Source organism: Megascapheus bottae, chromosome 4 (assembly GCF_031878675.1).
Source record: "Megascapheus bottae isolate mThoBot1 chromosome 4, mThoBot2.hap1, whole genome shotgun sequence".
Classification (NCBI taxonomy): Eukaryota; Metazoa; Chordata; class Mammalia; order Rodentia; family Geomyidae; genus Megascapheus; species Megascapheus bottae.
In genome coordinates this window covers 6,513,308-6,531,247 of record NC_143512.1, presented here as the reverse complement: position 1 = coordinate 6,531,247, position 17,940 = coordinate 6,513,308, and the positions used below count along the sequence as shown (strand labels likewise).

General features: G+C 37.9%; 1 protein-coding gene across 4 annotated transcripts in view; it reads right to left on the bottom strand.

Moving 5' to 3' along the window:
• Jakmip2 (janus kinase and microtubule interacting protein 2) overlaps positions 1-17,940 on the bottom strand; it is a 148,679-nt gene that overhangs the window by 31,802 nt on the left and 98,937 nt on the right. For 2 of the 4 annotated variants that reach the window (XM_090331268.1, XM_090331270.1), the window contains exons 4-12: positions 17,445-17,654; positions 15,648-15,746; positions 10,127-10,273; positions 9,374-9,514; positions 7,629-7,685; positions 6,620-6,739; positions 5,531-5,659; positions 2,982-3,065; positions 2,193-2,255 (exon numbers count right to left, since the gene is read on the bottom strand). In XM_090331268.1, coding sequence (XP_090187394.1) covers positions 2,193-2,255; positions 2,982-3,065; positions 5,531-5,659; positions 6,620-6,739; positions 7,629-7,685; positions 9,374-9,514; positions 10,127-10,273; positions 15,648-15,746; positions 17,445-17,654 — 1,050 coding nt within the window. The remainder of the gene's footprint in view (positions 1-2,192; positions 2,256-2,981; positions 3,066-5,530; positions 5,660-6,619; positions 6,740-7,628; positions 7,686-9,373; positions 9,515-10,126; positions 10,274-15,647; positions 15,747-17,444; positions 17,655-17,940) is intronic. The other 2 variants (XM_090331269.1, XM_090331271.1) reach the window with 1 other exon arrangement.

The window sequence follows — 17,940 nt, the reverse complement described above, 5'->3', positions numbered from 1 at the left end:
TTCAAGCCGAAGGCTTAAAAACAGTAACACATGGAATGACTTTTAATTTCCCAAACACAGATAAAATATGAAGCTTTATTGTCATTTCTGTGCTCCGTGTATTCTTAGAAGCCAAAGCTCAAAATTTCATTTCCTGGATCAAAGAAATGAAGGCTGGGAACTATGTTTTTATGATACAGAAATGGACTAACATTTATACTGGACATCTGTGACGTTAATAGGACAACAAAGGTGAGGAGAGAGTGAGAAATTCTATGACATGGATTAACATAATCAGCTCAAGTATTTTCCAGAATAGGTAATTGTGAAACATAGATCAACTTTCACAAGTTTTGAGAATGTGACTGTGATTATAAAGCAGATTCTCCTCCCTAGATCCTTGGCCTGGATCAGACATTGCTATTAAGGGGAGATTGTTGCTTCTGGTGGTTAGTGAAGTAACAGATTAGCCCATTTCAGGCTTCAAAGCACAGACTGGGAGTAGAGCCAGGGAACTTTCTTTATAAGAACCCTTGACCTTCCTGAGAAAACTAGCTCTCAATTACTTGTTTAAAAAAATTGGTATCATCCTGGCGCTGGTGGCTCATGTTCATAATCTTCACTACACAGGAGGCTGACATTTGAGTATCACAGTTCAAAGACAGACCAGACAGGAAAGTCTGTAGGACTGTTATCTGTAGTTTACTACCAGAAAATCAGAAGTGGAGCTGTGGCTCAGAGTGACAGACTGCTCGCCTTGAGCACAAAAGCTCAGGATCTGTGCTTAGGCCCTGAGTTCAAGCCTCTGACCAATTCCAACCTTTACCTAAAACAAACAAACCAAAAAGAATGTTAGTCTCACCACACTAGAAGGGATAACTGGGTCATGCTGACCCAGTTATCTTGGTTAATTTTATTGGCCAAAATTTAAAAAATATATGTAGTTAGAAATAATCCTAAATGCGAAACTGGAGGCTCATTCCCATAATCCTAGCTATTCAAGAGTCTGAGATTCTCATCTGCAATTAGCCACAAAAAAATCCAGAAGGGGAGCTGTGGCTTAAGTAGTAGAGGCCAGTCTTGAGCAGAAAAAGTTAAGCAAGAGCATGAGGCCCTGCATTCAAATTCCAGTACTAGAACACACACAGGAGAAAGAAAGAAGGAGAAGAAGAAAGAGAGAATGAAAGATAGGAAAAAAGGATGATCGGAAGGAAGAAAGGCAGGCAGGGAGGGAGGGAAGAGAGAGCGAGAGAGGGAGGAAGAAAGGAGGGAGGGAGGGAGGAAGAAAGGAGGGAGGGAGGAAGAGAGGAGGGAGGGAGGAAGAAAGGAGGGAGGGAGGAAGAGAGGAGGGAGGGAGGAAGAGAGGAGGGAGGGAGAGAGGGAAGATGGAAGAAGAAAAGAATCCTAAAGTAACTTCTATGTAAGTAGAAGGAGAGTTGACCTCCATAATTATTCCCCTTACTGAAAGGAATTTTCAGTCTATCTCTGTGAAAGATCACACAAGATTATCTCATCTTTCATTAGAGTTGTAGAATTCCATTCCTAAGGAAACACTGTCTTTGAACTTAAAACAGTCAAGGGTAAATTAACTTTCCCCCTACATCAAACACTTGTATTCAGATCACCAAAAATGAATTGCGTCTATGGAATCTAAATCCTGCTCTTGTATTTTAGTTTGGTGACCAATTTTCTGGACACCCTTTGGTTGTATTCAAACATTTCCTTCCTCAAGCAACCAAACAACAACAAACTCAGCCAAGCTCAGCCATAAAAAGAAAAGATTAAAGGTAAGATAGGGCGAATGCTAACTTATAACAAGGTCTGAGAATCATAGTCTGAGCGGAAGAATGTTGGACGTTTTGGCAGGGGGATGAGTATACATCTACACGTGTGTATACGTGCGGTGTATATACAGCATATGTGTGTATAGATGTCCAGTGCCTATACAGCATATGTGCACACCGGTAACAACTCTGTGGGCAACAGTGGGATTCACATCCTTTCAGTCTGCACCAGGCAGCAGAGCCATGCACACGTGCCACATTACTGATGGTGATGGTGGAGACAGGATGCAGCCGAGCACGCAGCAGAGGACAGCACAGCAGTGGGAAAAGCCCCTGGCCCCTGGGACACTCCTGAGAGTTCCCCCGTGCTGCTCCTGGATCTCTCCTCATTTGTTCCTCTGCCCCACTAGTGTGTGACACCCAACATACCTTTTCTAAAAGCTCCTGGTTTCTCTTAATGAAAAGTTGTTTATCTTCTACCCAGTGTGAATCCTGTTTGACAAAGAATATTGCGCAGTCAGCATTTCAGAGTGGCAGAGAAGCAGCTGTGTCCTCAAAGCCCTTGACCAGAGCTGTCTCCTTTCCACCAGTTGATTTGCCTGGATGTGGTAACTGGTAAGTGATATACAGGTGACATCCCATCCCTGGCAAGATCCTTCTTTAAAGACTTTTAGGGCCAAAGTAGCCAGGAAAATGTAACCCTCTTTTTATCCTCACCCACTAATCTACATAATCCAGGACCAGCCTTCTGGGGACTCAGAAGTGACCACACAGGCAAAAAAGTGAAAAGGGTCAGAATGCACACAGGCTCCATACGTATGAATGGAAACATTACAATGCAGAACCATAAATGTAGCATAGAGGCAGAGGATGAAGCTGGGGTGAGGAACTCTGTCTTAGTTTGTGACAACTCTAGCTATTGGTATGGGTCCTCTTCTTCTTCTGGTATTCTCCCCCCAACCCTCTGATTCCCAAGTCTCCCATCTTCATTCACTGCATTGGCTGGGTTTACACTCTAGCCAGAAAAAGTAAATAAATAAACAACCAAAAACACCAGGGACAGAAATACAGAGTTGCACATTCTGACACAGTTTGAAAGAGGTCACTGTGGAGAGAGGCAAGCCGAGTCCTGGTTGCGGCCCAAGCAAGGGGAAAAAGCTAGAGGAAGGTCAGGTTCACTTGTCTGCCTGTGCAGAGGAGCCAAAGCCAAGTGCCTACCTGCCCTTTCTGAGCCAGCGTCGCCTCCAGATCTTCAATTTTGGCTTTATACCTTAGCACCTCTGCTTGGAGCTGTTCTTGAGCCTGGTAAGACCAAAATGCCAAAGTTGAGTAAGTAGCATGGTCCCTTGATGTATGCTTTCTTACCCCTATGTTCCATTATGGTCTTCAACAAGTGAGAGGAAAATAATAATGTTCTAAGATAAAAGTATCTTTATAAATTACTCACATGATTTAATATGACCTGAGTTTTCATATAAAACTCCCTGATCACGCAAGCTTTCTACCACTTGGCTTTCCATGACATTCCTGTGGTCACATTTCCAGAGTCTTTCCACTCCTCAGAAGCAGGAACTCCACACTGTCCCTGGCTATAGTAATGGTCCTTATCTCTAAATCCATAGGTCCTGTTTGTGGCTGAGCACTGGTCTCTTTGTTTGAGAGACTTGTCTTTCTGGAAAGTTCTGACCTCGTTTTTGCTTCTTTAACTTCTATTCATTCTTTCTTTGTGTTCTGTCTCTAAATCTAAACCTGAGTGCCAGCACGCTTAATGTTCTTTCCTGTTGTACCAGGCATGCCTAGTAAAAGAGAGAATAAAAACTGGAAATACCATACCATACGGCAACTTACTACAAATACATTCCATTCTTTTTTTAAATCTTTACTTAAAAAATAATTTTATTGGGGCCGGGAGTTTGGCCTAGTGGTAGAGTGCTTGCCTAGCATGCACGAAGACCTGGTACCTCGGTACCATATACATAGAAAAAAGCCAGAAGTGGTGCTGTGGCTCAAGTGGTAGAACCCTAGCCTTGAGAAAATCCAGGGACAGTGCTCAGGCCCTGAGCCCAAGCCCAGAACTGGCAATAATAATAATAATAATAATAATAATAATTTTATTGTCAAGGTTATTGTCAAGGTGATGTACATAGGGGTTACAGTTACATATGTAAGGTAATGAGTACATTATTACTCTCTTCCACACTTCTCTCCCACTTTTCCTCCCTCAACCCAATCTCCCCCATCAGGTTGTAAAGTTCATTTCCGACGTATTGCCTTGGAATATTGCTGTTGAATTCATTTGCCCTTTGTCCTTTCTGATGATTACTTGCCTGTCCGTTTAAGACAAAATTTTATTTTAAGCATGTTTACTCATGTGTCTGTGTTTGATACCACTTATATCACACACAACCAAAGCATCTATCTTTCCATTGAAACAGCTAACAGAAGTTACTACAATATTTCCCAGTAAATGATGTCTCTTTCAGAAAGAAATTAGGATAGAGATACTGGATAGCTGTGCTACCCCTTACCTCATGCAAATTTGTCTGTAAGGCATTTTATAGCCTGGTTAAAGCAGGTGATTATGACTCTGAAGTAGAAGGCTCTGAACTCACCTTACCTCTGCAACTTTAGGTAAACATTTTAACTTCATTAATCACCTTTCTCTCTTTAAGCTATTATTTCTGTAAGTAGGAGATAGTAACAGTATTTAATTCACCATCTTTTTTTCTTTTTTCTTTTTGTCAGTCCTGGGGCTTGAACTCAGGGCCTGGCACTGTCCTTGGGCTTTCTAAAAGCTAGCGCTCTACCACTTGAGCTACAATGCCACTTCCAGCTTTTCCTGTGTATGTGGTACTGAGAAATCAAACCCAGGGCTTTGTGCATGCTAGGCAAGCACTCTATCATTAGGCCACACTCCCGGCTCCTATTTCTCAGTCTTATTTAGGATCCTTCTGCCTGTCTGCCTTGCTTCCTTCCTCCCCTCCTCTCCCCTTTCCTTTCTTCCTTCTACCCTTTTCTCTTTTCCTCCCTCTCTCCTTCCCTCTCACTTCTCTTCCTACCCTCTTTCCTCTTTCTCTTCCTTCTTTACTACTCTTTACATTTTTGCTAAATAAGCTGAAAAGAGACAGTTGTGACACAATAGAAGGTCTCACCCAGTAAGATTTGGATTCACATTCAAGTTTCACCATTTCCTAATTGTGAGAACTTGGGAAATTCGATTAACCTTTCCAAGTCTTTAATTCTTTTATGAAATACCTGCCTTAGTGGTTTGTCATGAGGATTAAATCAAATACCCTCTGTGAAGACTCCCTGGTAAACTGACAAATGTAATATTGTACACTATCAACTAGTGTTGATATCAACTGGCCAACCATTTAAATACTCAATATTACTTAATGTTAAAAATGAAGACTATTTTTAGGGTAGAAATGGGAGGGGATAATGGATACTCGTCACCTCACTTACAAAACTGTAATCCCTTTGAACAACTAACAACTGCAATAATGATAAATTCCTGTTTCCAAAAACTGTTAAGTTTGAAAATAGTAAGAATGGGTAGCACACATACAACTCTTAAAGAAACAAAGGCATTGCCAATAAGCTGCCTCTAAGTGGCTTTAGATCTAAGTTTGTTGATATGGAAGGTAAGACAGTTCAACAGCCACAGAGGGAAAGCTGCCTCCTGACCTCTGGAAGCCCATGGAATTTTTACACAGTGGCCATGGCAAAGTCATTTGGAGCCTTTTGAGAGGCACAGGCTCACTCACCTTGGCTTCACGTTCAGCATCAATGATGCCTCCGGTTTGCTCTTGCAGGAGGGCATAAGCTCGCTGGAGGGCCTGATATTCTTTTGTCAGCTGTCGAAATCGTAGCTCAGATTCTTCAGCTGCTAAACCCTGGAGGTTAGAACAATAATGGTTGAGTTCTGTGTCCAATGAGAACACTACCACTTGTCCACTTTTTAAAGAAAACGTATATGTGTTTGATTTATTAGTGTTTGGTTTTCTTTTTAATTTTGAAATATAGATGCAAACACTGTAAGATTTTCAAGATGGATATTACACACACATATGAGCAGTTATGGTAGTAAAAGAAGCACTTGTTTATACATTTCTAACTGCAACTCGGGCTTGGATGTCAGCCAATATTGGATCCGGATGAGAGATTATATGTCTAAATTTGAGACAGCAATAAAGAGTTTTGCTTGCATTTCTTTTCAAATTACTCATAGCCACATATAAATTTATAATGCTAACTTATTCCAAATAAATTATAAAAGTGGTCTTATAGTTCCCAGGGAAACTCTAAGAGAAATTCAAAGAATAACATAATCTTTGGGAAATTTAGACAGAAATGTAAATTTAGGGATTTTACTCTGTGGATCCTGGGGCAAGAAATTGTGTCCAGGAGTCTCTCATTATAATTGAACTCTCCAGAATATTCTGATGTTGAACAGAATGGTCAACATTGCCTTGATGAGTTTGCTCTCTCGTTCACAGCTTCCTCAGATGCAAACAAATTGGGAAGGTAACTTTTATTGTGAAAGAAGTGTTAAAGTCAGAGAGTTAAATTGTAGACACGTTTCTAGAATGGTCATCTGATCTAGATGATACTATTTATCAAGTGGTGGCAAATTCAAGTGTGGTCTCAAAGTTGGTCCCAGTTACAACCGAGTTTATGGTCCTTGTGTGCGTCATAAATGAAACAGGAAATGAATTGTATCCCTCATATTTAAAGCAAATATCATGTAACCCTTCTATTAATTACAATAAAAATATATGAAAAAAATAAAGCAAAGATTTGATGACAGTGTTCCAAAGACTAGAGAAATGGAAAGGGGAAAAAAAGAAACTTACTTCATCTAAGTCATCGTCAGGAGTAGCTGGTGTTCTGTCTGTTCTAAATGAAGCCATGGATGATGTTTCTGAATCCATGGAATCCTCATCATAGCCAATGAATGGATCCAAAACTGGCCTCTAAACAGAAGTACATGGGATAGACAGCAGACAGTGGGCATAATTGATAACTCACGCATGGGTAGCAGAGCATATAAGGATTAGTTAAGGCTTCTTTTATGAAATAAAAATATTAGTCATAGACACAGTTAAAACCATAGGCACTTCTTAGTCATTCACTTCTGATGTGCTTCATATTATTTTTCATAGTGGGCTTGTTAAACTGAAACTCACTTGGTGCAATCATTTGAAAATGATTTAAAAAATGATAAATCAGTCATTAAGGTTTGGAAAAGGTCTTTTATATTGCATTTCCATCATGATGAATTAAGGTGGTTTTCAAATTGGGGATGTAAAAAATGACTTTGAAAAATCCAGTCATCTATATCTTATCATTTGATTCTATATCCAAATTAATTAATGTAGTTAACAAAAATAAACCACAATCAAACAAACAGACACATGTGGTAATGAGATTTCTGTGGAGTGTGAGGTTATTAAGAGTTATAAAGACATTGGTGGATGGTGAGACTCATTATCAAGAAAATATATTAATTAAATATAGGGTAGACATAAGTTTAACATTAGTTAGTAGGAATTATCTGTATATCTTGAATGTTCTTGGAATGTAACTCCCCAAGTTGCCATATTAGTCTTTCTACACTAAACCTCGTGGCTTCTCCATTCAGAGAAAGTCATATTAATTGAACTGGGTTTAAACCAAAATACACAGCATAGTCATTTTACTTAGCAATGTCAATTGGAGAGATTTTCTTCTAGAAAATAAAGCTCATTGTTACTGCAGATCAGTGACATTAGATTTATGGAATTTTTTTTCAGAAAGGTCTTTGACAAGTGTCCCTTCTTCAAATACATGTGTAAATGCCTGATAACCTAGTTTCCTTGTTACCTTAATTGGCTTGGAACTTCTTCTATGCTTCCTCCTACGGATGAGCTTTTCTCGGTCCTGGAAAACAGAGGTGGGTTTTTCAGATCTCAAGTCGGTCCATTTTTCCTATAGACAATGCTATGTTTCCTAGAGGCATTATGTACATAATTTGGCTTAGGCTAAGACTTTGCCTTATACTTGAAAAAAGCCATGCCATTCTAAAAATAGACATTTATATTCTCCCAAAATGCAGTTTCACTTTGCTGAGACATAAAATTACTTTGATTTGTGCTGAGAAGATGTGATTTCACAATAATGAAAAACATGACTCATTCCATTTTGTCACTTGTAAAGGATAGAAAGCTATCCCTTGACTGTCGTGGATCCTGGAGCTGGAGAAGATGAGGCACGATGCAGAGTAACTGGTTTCTTGAAGTCATCTAGTATTTGTCTTGTTTTATTTATACCTGGGAGGGATGTTCTCTACAAACCAAATAGAACCTAGAAACTGTGCCAATTTCTTGATTTATTCTTGCTGTGAATGGAGATATTGAGGATATCTTGGGTTTACTCACTAAGCACCTATATATCAACTTGACAAATTTGGACTAAATGGACTATATCATGGATAAATATGCTTAGAGAGCCCAAATGTCTGTGGAAACCTGCAGCTTAATCTCACGGGACTCAAAGCCAGTATAGACTTCGATGAATGTATACATGAGATGCATAAGTTATTAAATGTGGAAGTGAGTGAAGGCTCTCTAAGGCTTCAGATCACATTTAAGAAGTAATTTGGTGAAAACTTATGGCATGTAGGCTCTTTGATTTTTTTTGTCTTTAGAGGTAAAAATATTTGATTAGGCAACCTAAATAGAGCTGACAATTTTAAAAGTGATTTATACCTTATATAGTTAGATTGATTAGCCTCCTACTCTAGCTTTCTTACATTATAAAATATACATTAAAAATTAAAGGATTGAATGATAATTACAAACAAGTGATAATCTTTCCTTTTCTAGATAGAAATGTCATCTTGCTCACCTATTTTGTAGACTATTGTCTAAGAAAGACCCCCACCACTTTATGGACTATTATCTAGGACTTCCATCATACCCTCCATCACTAGTTTTCCTGAAGTGAGGAAGAGCAAGGATAACATTCTCAGAATAAAGATGGAAGCAAAGAAGAATGCTCAGAGATCTCAGTCCATGTACTGCTAACAGACCTGAGCCAGATGCAAATGGGAGAAATAAGTACTCTGTCGATTCGGCAAGTACCCAAGTAACAATGGGAAGACCTGGACTGGAATTCTAGCTTTGTTGCATAATCGTAGTATTGCTGTTTATTCAGCAATTGTTTAAAATGCATCTGTGTTCTAGGTACTGATGATTAGGTAGTGGTAGACCCGTATGCTATAGTCCTTGTTCTGTTACAGTAAGGAAAGTAATTTCTGAACTGCAGGATCAGATGCTAGGAAGCAGTTATAAGACATACACCTGATATTCTTACCCAATAATGCATCTGAACGATTTTCTAAGGTGCTTGGCAATCATTCTCTAGCAAAGGGTTCTAATTGAAAAAGTGTAAGGCAGTTTGATAATATCAACTATTTTTGGACTACAGTCTCCTGAGCATAATTATGCACAGAGCATAAGAAGTAGGTCTACGGAATTAATCCAAAATGACTAAGTGCTTCCAGTGTATGTTGAGGTTTGTCTACTTGACCTTGGGAAACTTTTAGAGCTTACAGATTAAAAACCTACCCTTGTGAGCTCATCAATAATGTTCTGTTGCTCAATGACCTGAAGTTTTAGAAACTCTGTCTCTTGTTCTTCATTAGCTTGGTCAAGGTCATTTAGAGATTTTAACTTCTTCAAGGGCGGATGGGATGTAATTTTCTCTCTCTAGATTAGGGGAAAAAAAGAGAAGGTACAGGTAAGACCTATGAAATGCCCAAACTTCAGTTGTTAATATATTTGCAGAAAGTTTTTAGTGCTAGAGCTCAAGGTGAACAGTATTCCTTTAGTATTCATACTTTTACACACACCTACTAAAACTCTCACATACAGTTTAGCTGCTACAGTGTGCTAGAGTTGTGAAGGATTGCCTAAGAAGCTCTACAGCTTTTTGAAAACCTCTCGGGAATACATTAATCAACCACTTTTCCATACTCAATGAAGTTAAGTCTCTGTTTCTCCAGTGATATGCAGGTTCTTAGAAGGCAAGGTAACCGAGCTCCCTGGAGAAGATCTATGAGGAGGCCCTGCTTCTATTTCCAAGCTTTTGGAGAGCATGCAGATTCCTGGAAGCACTCCTACAGTTCTGTAAATATAGAAACCTCCTAAAATTCAGATGCAGCTACCTTCCTTTGCTTTCTTCTATAAGGCTCCCTTGCTTACATAAGGGTAATTCCAAATAGCACCATGTTTTATAAATAAGCTGAGAAGAAACAATGAGACAGAATAAAATTTAAAAAAAAATGGAAGCCATGATCTGATCCCAGCTAGGAGACACACCATTTCTGAATTTTCCTTGGTAACGGCTTTAAGTTTCTCTTCCATACGTTGCAAAGACATCATCAGTTCATCATTTCTCTTGGCTAGGCACTTGTTCCTTTCCAGGAGAGGTTTGCATTGCTTCTCAGTTTCCCGTACTCGTTTTAACTGCGAAGAAATAAGGGAGATTTTATCTATTGTCCTTGGTGGGTGGATGAGAGGAAGAAAAGGGGGTGAGTGGGTAGGGAGATCGCAACCCCAAAGACACCTCTGTCTGCTTCACTCAGCCTCTCAGGCCTCAGGGACATTTCAGTTCTCCATTTAAAAGATCCATTGCTTTGTTTCTGCTTTCCACTAATGCTTTTAATCATAATCCTGAGAACTCCACATCAACTTAACCTGGAAAAGAGTTTGGCAGAGATTCTCTGCTTGTAAATTATCACTGCTCTCTTTAACTTCCCTATTTCAGGAACTCTGCTCCATTCAGAAAGGTACAGCCACTCCTCCAAGATACAGGAAATGGCTTAGCCAGGACCTGAATCCAAGTCTCCCAGTCTCTATCCTCTGTTTTGTCTCTCAGTGAGACTGCTGAAGAAGAACAACTCTCAGTAAGGCTGCTTATCTTACAGAAATTTCCCTTCTTGAATACTTGTTTGTTAAACATGTCATTTGAAATATGATATAAAAATCAATGTTAATAAATTCTTTAATAAAAACCCCAATGGCCGTGTTTTAAAAGATCTACTTCTCATCAAGCTTATGCAGTTAGACTGTACTGTTACACATTCATAACTGTATAATCATAAACTCTCACTTGCCCAGGGCTAAGACAGATCTTTTCAACCTCAACATCTTTGACATTTGAGCACAGACTTTATTTAATATAGAGGTTCTATTATGTGCACCGTAGGATGTAGAGCAGCCTTCCTGACCTCTGCCCATTAGATTCCAGTAATAACCTGCCAGTGGTAACAACCGAGAATGTTTTCAGGTACTCCCCCAACAGCCTTTAGTTTAGGACCATTGGCCTACATTTATGAATAATGGCTTGAGATAATTTTTAACAGTTTCTATCTTCCTTTTACTCTCAAACTCTCTGGATGGTGATGATTTTTTTCTGAAATATGTATACACAATGGATTTCCTGAAATTAAAGATCGTGAATGTATATGTGTACTGGAGCAGGATCTTTGTACTGAGAGAATGGAGGATTGTACCAGAAATGCATAAGAAGATATTCACAGGTTGGGAGTTTGACCTAGTGGTAGAGTGCTTGCCTAGAATGCACAAAGACCCTGTTTCGATTCCTTGGTAATGTACTATGTTATTTCTCTTCTCTTTTTTTGCCCTTATGCGAATCTCATCTTATTACTGTATCTCACTTTGTTACCTGGTATAATGTATATGTGTTTATTTGAAATAGGGAAGGGAGGGGGGAGAAACAAGATGATTGGGAGGGGCTGGGGAAGAAAAAAATGGGTACAAAATCATGAGAAGGGGTATCAGTGTGTGAGAAGTATGTACCTACTACCTGACGAATGTAACTGACAATAAAAAAGAAAAGAAATGAAAAAAAAAGCCAAAAGTGGTGCTGAGGCTCAAGTGTTAGAGCTGTAGCCTTGAGAAAGCCCCAAGGACAGTGCTCAGACCCTGTGTTCAAGCCCCAGGACTGGCAAAAAAAAAAAAAGAGTATTCAGGTATTCATTCACATTTTGTATAAAGCTTATCATGTGGGAATTGCTAAAGGAGGAGACCATTCCCAATTAAACTCTCTGTAGTTCCTCAAATTCATCCCAAATTCCACATGAAAACTCCCATTTTTATATGCGTGGCCAAAGCTGGAGTTGGTTTTAATGAATGATCTGACATAATAATCTGGGAGAGTTTTCAGTGTCTGACTCATTAATACTACATAATAAGAATAAACATTATTGTTATTTATCATACATCATTCCACTGGGTCAATTATGTTAATCTTTATCTTTTTTGCTATAGGTAGATGATATGTGTTTTACATATTTAAACTTGCTTTTTACATTATTATACATAGAAAAATGCAGATAAGCAAAAAGAAAATATCTCTCATTCTAACAATGCGAATCAATAATCAAAGTTTCATAGCATCTCAAAATGTTATTTTTAAGGGCTATCTCTTAAACGTAGCAGAAGAGATTGAAATTAAAGTACATATGTTTAGTTTAAGTTTATGAATTTTTATGTATGAAATTAATTTCTATATAGTTTATTTTTGAAATGAACATTTATAAGTTAAACTGTATAGAGGTATATAAAGTTTATATACTTAATGAAGTTTATAAAGTCTGTATATGAATGCATGTGTATATATATACTATATAATATATGTAGAGTTATATATAGTTATATGCTCTTTATATACTGTATATATACTATATTCTATTATTACATAATATATAATACACATAATATTATCTATAACTACATATACTATACAGTATAAATATATAACTATATGTATACATGCACACACACACACACATATATATGTATATACTAAAATAAAATGATCTGACTGAGTGCTAATGGTTCATGATTGCAATCTCAGCTACTTGAGAGTCTAAAATCTGCATGATCTCAGTTCAAAGTCAATACAGATACTCCTAACTAGGAACTATGCCAGAATGGAATTGAGTCACAACTCAAATCAGCTATGAGAAAGAAAGCAGGAGCACAAGGCCCTAAATTCAATCTAAATACCCCACCCACATTAAAAGAAAATCGTCTGATATAATTTAAACTGGTAACAGATAGAATTTAAGCCTTGAAGAAAATATTTCAGACTTGACCAATATACAAAAAATTCAATAAATCCTAATTTCTAAGTACTATTTAAAATACATATGTAAAACAAAATAGACAAAACTAAGAGGAATACAGACAAATCTTCTGAAAGAACAGCAGGAAAAAGTATCAATCAAAATGAAAAATTTTAAATAAGACTTCCCAGACTTTAATACATCTTCTTTCCACATGAAATTAGGACATTTTTAAACCTGATCATATACTAGAGCCATACAGAAATCCCAAGATTCCAATGAAATGGAAAACTACAGAGTATATTTTCTCACTCTGGAAGGATTATTGACACCATGGAGATAACTTGAAAACCTTCAACGTTTGAAAACCAAACCTAACCCTTCTAAGTACCACTTCTGTACAAAGAAAAAATTTTGTGACAATAAAAAAGAGTTTAAGGTAGCCGGGAGTTTGGTCTAGTGGTAGAGTGCTTGCCTAGCATGCACAATTCCTTGTTAACACATACACAGAAAAAGCTGGAAAACGGTGCTGTGCCTCAAGTGGTAGAACTCTAGCCTTGAGAAAGCCCAAGGACAGTGCTCAGGCCCTGAGTTCAAGTCCCATACTGGCAAAAAAAAGAGCTTAAATAAAATACCATATATTATAATACATCAAAATTTGTGAAATGAGGCTATGGAAAAATTATGGTCTAAAATGCACATACTTATATTTTAAAGAAAAGGCTGAAAAAATTCTTTTATGTGAACTACTCCAGTAAAAATGTAAAAATGTTAGCCAATGAAGATAATAATGTTTTTATATATATATATGAGCTCTATATTACATATTATTAGCAATATATATATATGTATATGCATATGTTTTTTTGGTCAGTCGTGGAGCTTGAACTCTGGGTCTGGGTGCTGTCACTGAGCTCTTCAGCTCAAAGCTAGTGTTCTACCCCTTGAGCCACAGAACCACTTCTTTGCACATCATATAGTATTACAATATGTGTTATGTTATATATGTATTATATATTATATATTATATATATTATATATAATATATTATATATGTTACATATGTGTTATGTTATATATGTATTATATATTATTATCATGTTAACCTAATGAAAATAGTGCTTCACAAGTGGTGTTACAAAGTCCCGATATTGATAAGATAAAAGGAGGCACAAATAAATGAGCAAAAGGTTGAGGGCAAATTCTCAGGAATATGAATCATGCCATAGATACCTGAAAAACACCCAACCATGTTAGAAGTGAGCATCCAGGTAAGAGTACAACTCAATTATAAAAATAGTTGAAATGGCTGGGTGCTGTGGCTCATGCCTGTAATCCTAGCTAGTCAGGAGGCTGAGATCTGAGGATCGCAGTTCAAAGCCAGACCAGCCACTAAAGTCCATGAGACTCTTATCTCCAGTTAACCATTAGAAAACCAGAAGTGGTGCTATGACTTGAGGGTTAGGGCAGTAGCCTTGAGCTGAAGAGCTCAGGGACAGTGCCTAGGCCCAGAGTTCGAGTCCCACAACTGACCAAAAAAAAAATGCTGAAATGGCCTTGTTCTCAGCCTTGTTGGTGGGACTGTAAATGGGTATAACAACTATATGCAACTGAAGACTACCAAGACCGATACATACATTCTCTGTGATCTCTTCATTCTAATTCTTTTATGAACACTTCTTTTCACCAAATATTTATAGCTTCACAATTCTTAGCAGCTTAAATGTGTTAGGAAGTAACACAAATATCCCCTAACAGCACAAATGCATCTATTTTGATATAGCAACTGAATACTACACAATAATGAAGAGTGAACCTGTTCTATATGTAGCACAATGGATCAATCAAAAGAAGCTAAACCCAAATGAATAAACATTGTATGACTGACAAGGAAAATAATCCCAGGTACAGTAGCTGTAGAATTATGCACAGACATTCCTAGCCACCTGGGAGCAGAATATTGGAAAGGTTTTGGTTTGAAATAACCTAGGCAGGAGACCTTCATCTCAACCAATGAAAAGCAAGCTATGGTAGTGTTTGCCTGCTATCTCAGCAACATGGAAAGTATAATTAGAAAGATCACAGTCTAGATTGTCTCTATTAGAAAAAATAACAACAAAGACTAAATAAAAAGACTTGGAAGTCTGGCTCAAGTAGTACAGTGCCCACCTGGCAAATAGAAAACCCTGAGTTCAGAACTAAGAATTTCACACACACACACACACACACACACACACACACACACACACACACACACATTTGTAGTTAAATGTTGATAGACATTGTGATGGAAAAAGTTATATTAGAGGCTGGGAGTAGGGTCTGGTGGTCGAATGTTTGCATGAAGCTTTGTGTTCAATTCCTCAGTATAACATACACAGAAAAAGCTGGAAGTGGTGTTGTGGCTCACGTGGCAGAGTGCTAGCCTTGAGCAGAGTGTCCAAGGACACTGTCCAGGTCCTGAGTTCCAGGCCCAGGGATGGCAAAAAAAGCTATAATATCAGTGGTCATATCCGAAGGATGTGAATGGTACTGAGACAGTAAGTACTGAAACCTGAATCCTGTTATTTATTCAAATAGGTGGTGGTTATTATATACTTTGCAAATATTTATTAAACTGAGATTTTGCTATTTGTGCACTTTTTTCTTGTGTTATACATAAAAGAAAACAAAACATACGTTATATAGCATAACATACTTCTATAATAATACTTCAAAGCACTACAAACAGTTTAAGCGTGACTTACCAATTCATTTCGCTCATCTCCAAGTAAAGTATTCCTGTCTTCTAATTTCCTTATAGTGGCATTCAGTTCAGCTATTCTCTTTTGATTTCTTCTCAAGTCCTAAATGTGAACAAATAGGTATGTTTCAATTCTGTTTTCACAGCATTTGGAATATTACTCACAAAAGGAAGAAGCTCATATGGCTCATTAAAATAGTCTTTCATTCAAGGAACCCATATACTTTTCCTTTTCTAATTCTCAGTACTCATCACTGGGATTAATGATCAAGCCCAGGTTCCTGGTGACAGCAGTATCAGAGTTTATATCAGTTTATGAGTCGAGAGCGGAGACTGGGGTCACATGGTTACATGAGCGTAAAGTCATGTCTCTTTGTCCCAGATGCACATATCTTCCTTGAGCTTAGACACCTGCTGCTATTGAACTATAGTCCTAGAGGAGATGGACTAGGAGATATGAATGGTAGTTTGTAAATTCCTGAAAAGTTAACCATGAGGAAAGTACATTGTCTTTAGGTACACTAAAATGTTTGCCTAGGACAACTGGCCCTTCCACTGGTAGAATTGCCATAAAACACTTTATATATAGAAACCATGGCTTAATTTCATACTGTGGGAGTGACATTATCATGATCATATACTGAAAACTTTATCACCATTTTAATTGTGACAATGTACTCTTGACAACAGTTTAACCTACATTATATCCTTAAAGTTGCAAGATCCTAGATGGTTTAGCACAACGGGTAAAATTCAGAAAAGCCACAACTTATCCCAGGTAATGTGGTTCAGGTCAATAGATTCAAAATCAGTGTTTATTGAATATTAAGTATGCAATAGTCTACAGATCATTCCTTCTGATTTTAGACTAGACTTCCATAGTACTACTAAAAACTCACTTTACCGATGAGGAGACAGTTAATAACAGATCCTGAACTTAAATCAAAGGATCTGACTCTTTAGCTCATATACTAAAGACATCTATTCTATCCTATGGTAGGTGTCAGCAAAAGAACTGAGACTTTAGCTACATCCTGGATGAGTGTGCCTCCTGTCACTACTAGACACACACACACACACACACACACACACACACACACACACACACACACACTCACACTCACACTAAAACCAGTTCATAAATTATTCATTCCTTTGCTCTAAGTAATATTTTGGAGCTCATCTCTGCTCCTAAATAATACATTTTCATCTCTTTAGCCGCTAAATAATTTGAAGGATATAAAAATGCGATAGATCACATACCAGGTGGCATTTCTAGTAACACTTCTGAAAGGTCATTTGATTCAAATTATGAAAATTCAGGCAAATAAATAGCCAATTCAATCAGACTAGAGTCTTTCCAGCTTTGATTATAAATCATCGAGTCTCCTATATTTAAGTATATATTTCAAATTTTGTAGGTGGTAAGAATATGTTATTCAAATCAGTTGTTCCCAAAATAGAAAATTACCATTCTTGACAAAAGGCAAAATACTTCCATTTCATTTATGGTTCTTATAATAGACTCGTGTGTGGGTAGTCATTGTTTGGCTAAGAAACATCTTTGAAGGGTTGTAAGAGACCTACAATTCTCTTGTGAACTGCTAATGTAATCCAGACCACTTTGTAGTCTGTGAGTTTAGAAACCCCTGCTCCCCAGGTACTGTAGGCTGGCTCTCCAGTAGGAGATAGAATTGATTTCTTTGTAGTAAACAGGAAGACAGCTTAAGTGAAAAGTAAAACTTAGGAGCTAAATAAAAGATGACTCTGAAGTTCTTAACCTCAATGTGGATAGACTTACAGGGCTGCTGCAGTGTTCAGAGCCGTCTCCGGCCCTTCCTGGAATTTCTCGTTTGGGACTGCTCATGTTGCACTCAGCCTCCTTGACCAGGAAGAGCTGCTCATCCAAGGCCTCCTTCTGCAGTTGGAGTTTTTGTACATAGCCTGTCTGGGTTTCCAGTTCCTTTTCCAGGGAAAAGATGATCCTGTCCTTGGCTTTGATTTCATCCATCTGAATTTGAAAAGACCCAGGGAATTTTATTTAGCAAGGCTACAGAGCGGTTAACCATGATGTGAACGTCTTCCGATTCATGAATATGACAGGTATATCAAACTCACCATAAGACATTGTGTAATAAAGGGCTATCCTAGGTTAAAGGTGAGGCAAGGTGAGCCGTCGTTCTCTCTTCAGTTCATCTCGTATACATGTCTCTATTCAATAATGTGGTTGAAATGGTGTGGATGGGTCACGAAAGGGTAATTTTAAGGCAGGTGATTATTGTTAATGAGGATGGACT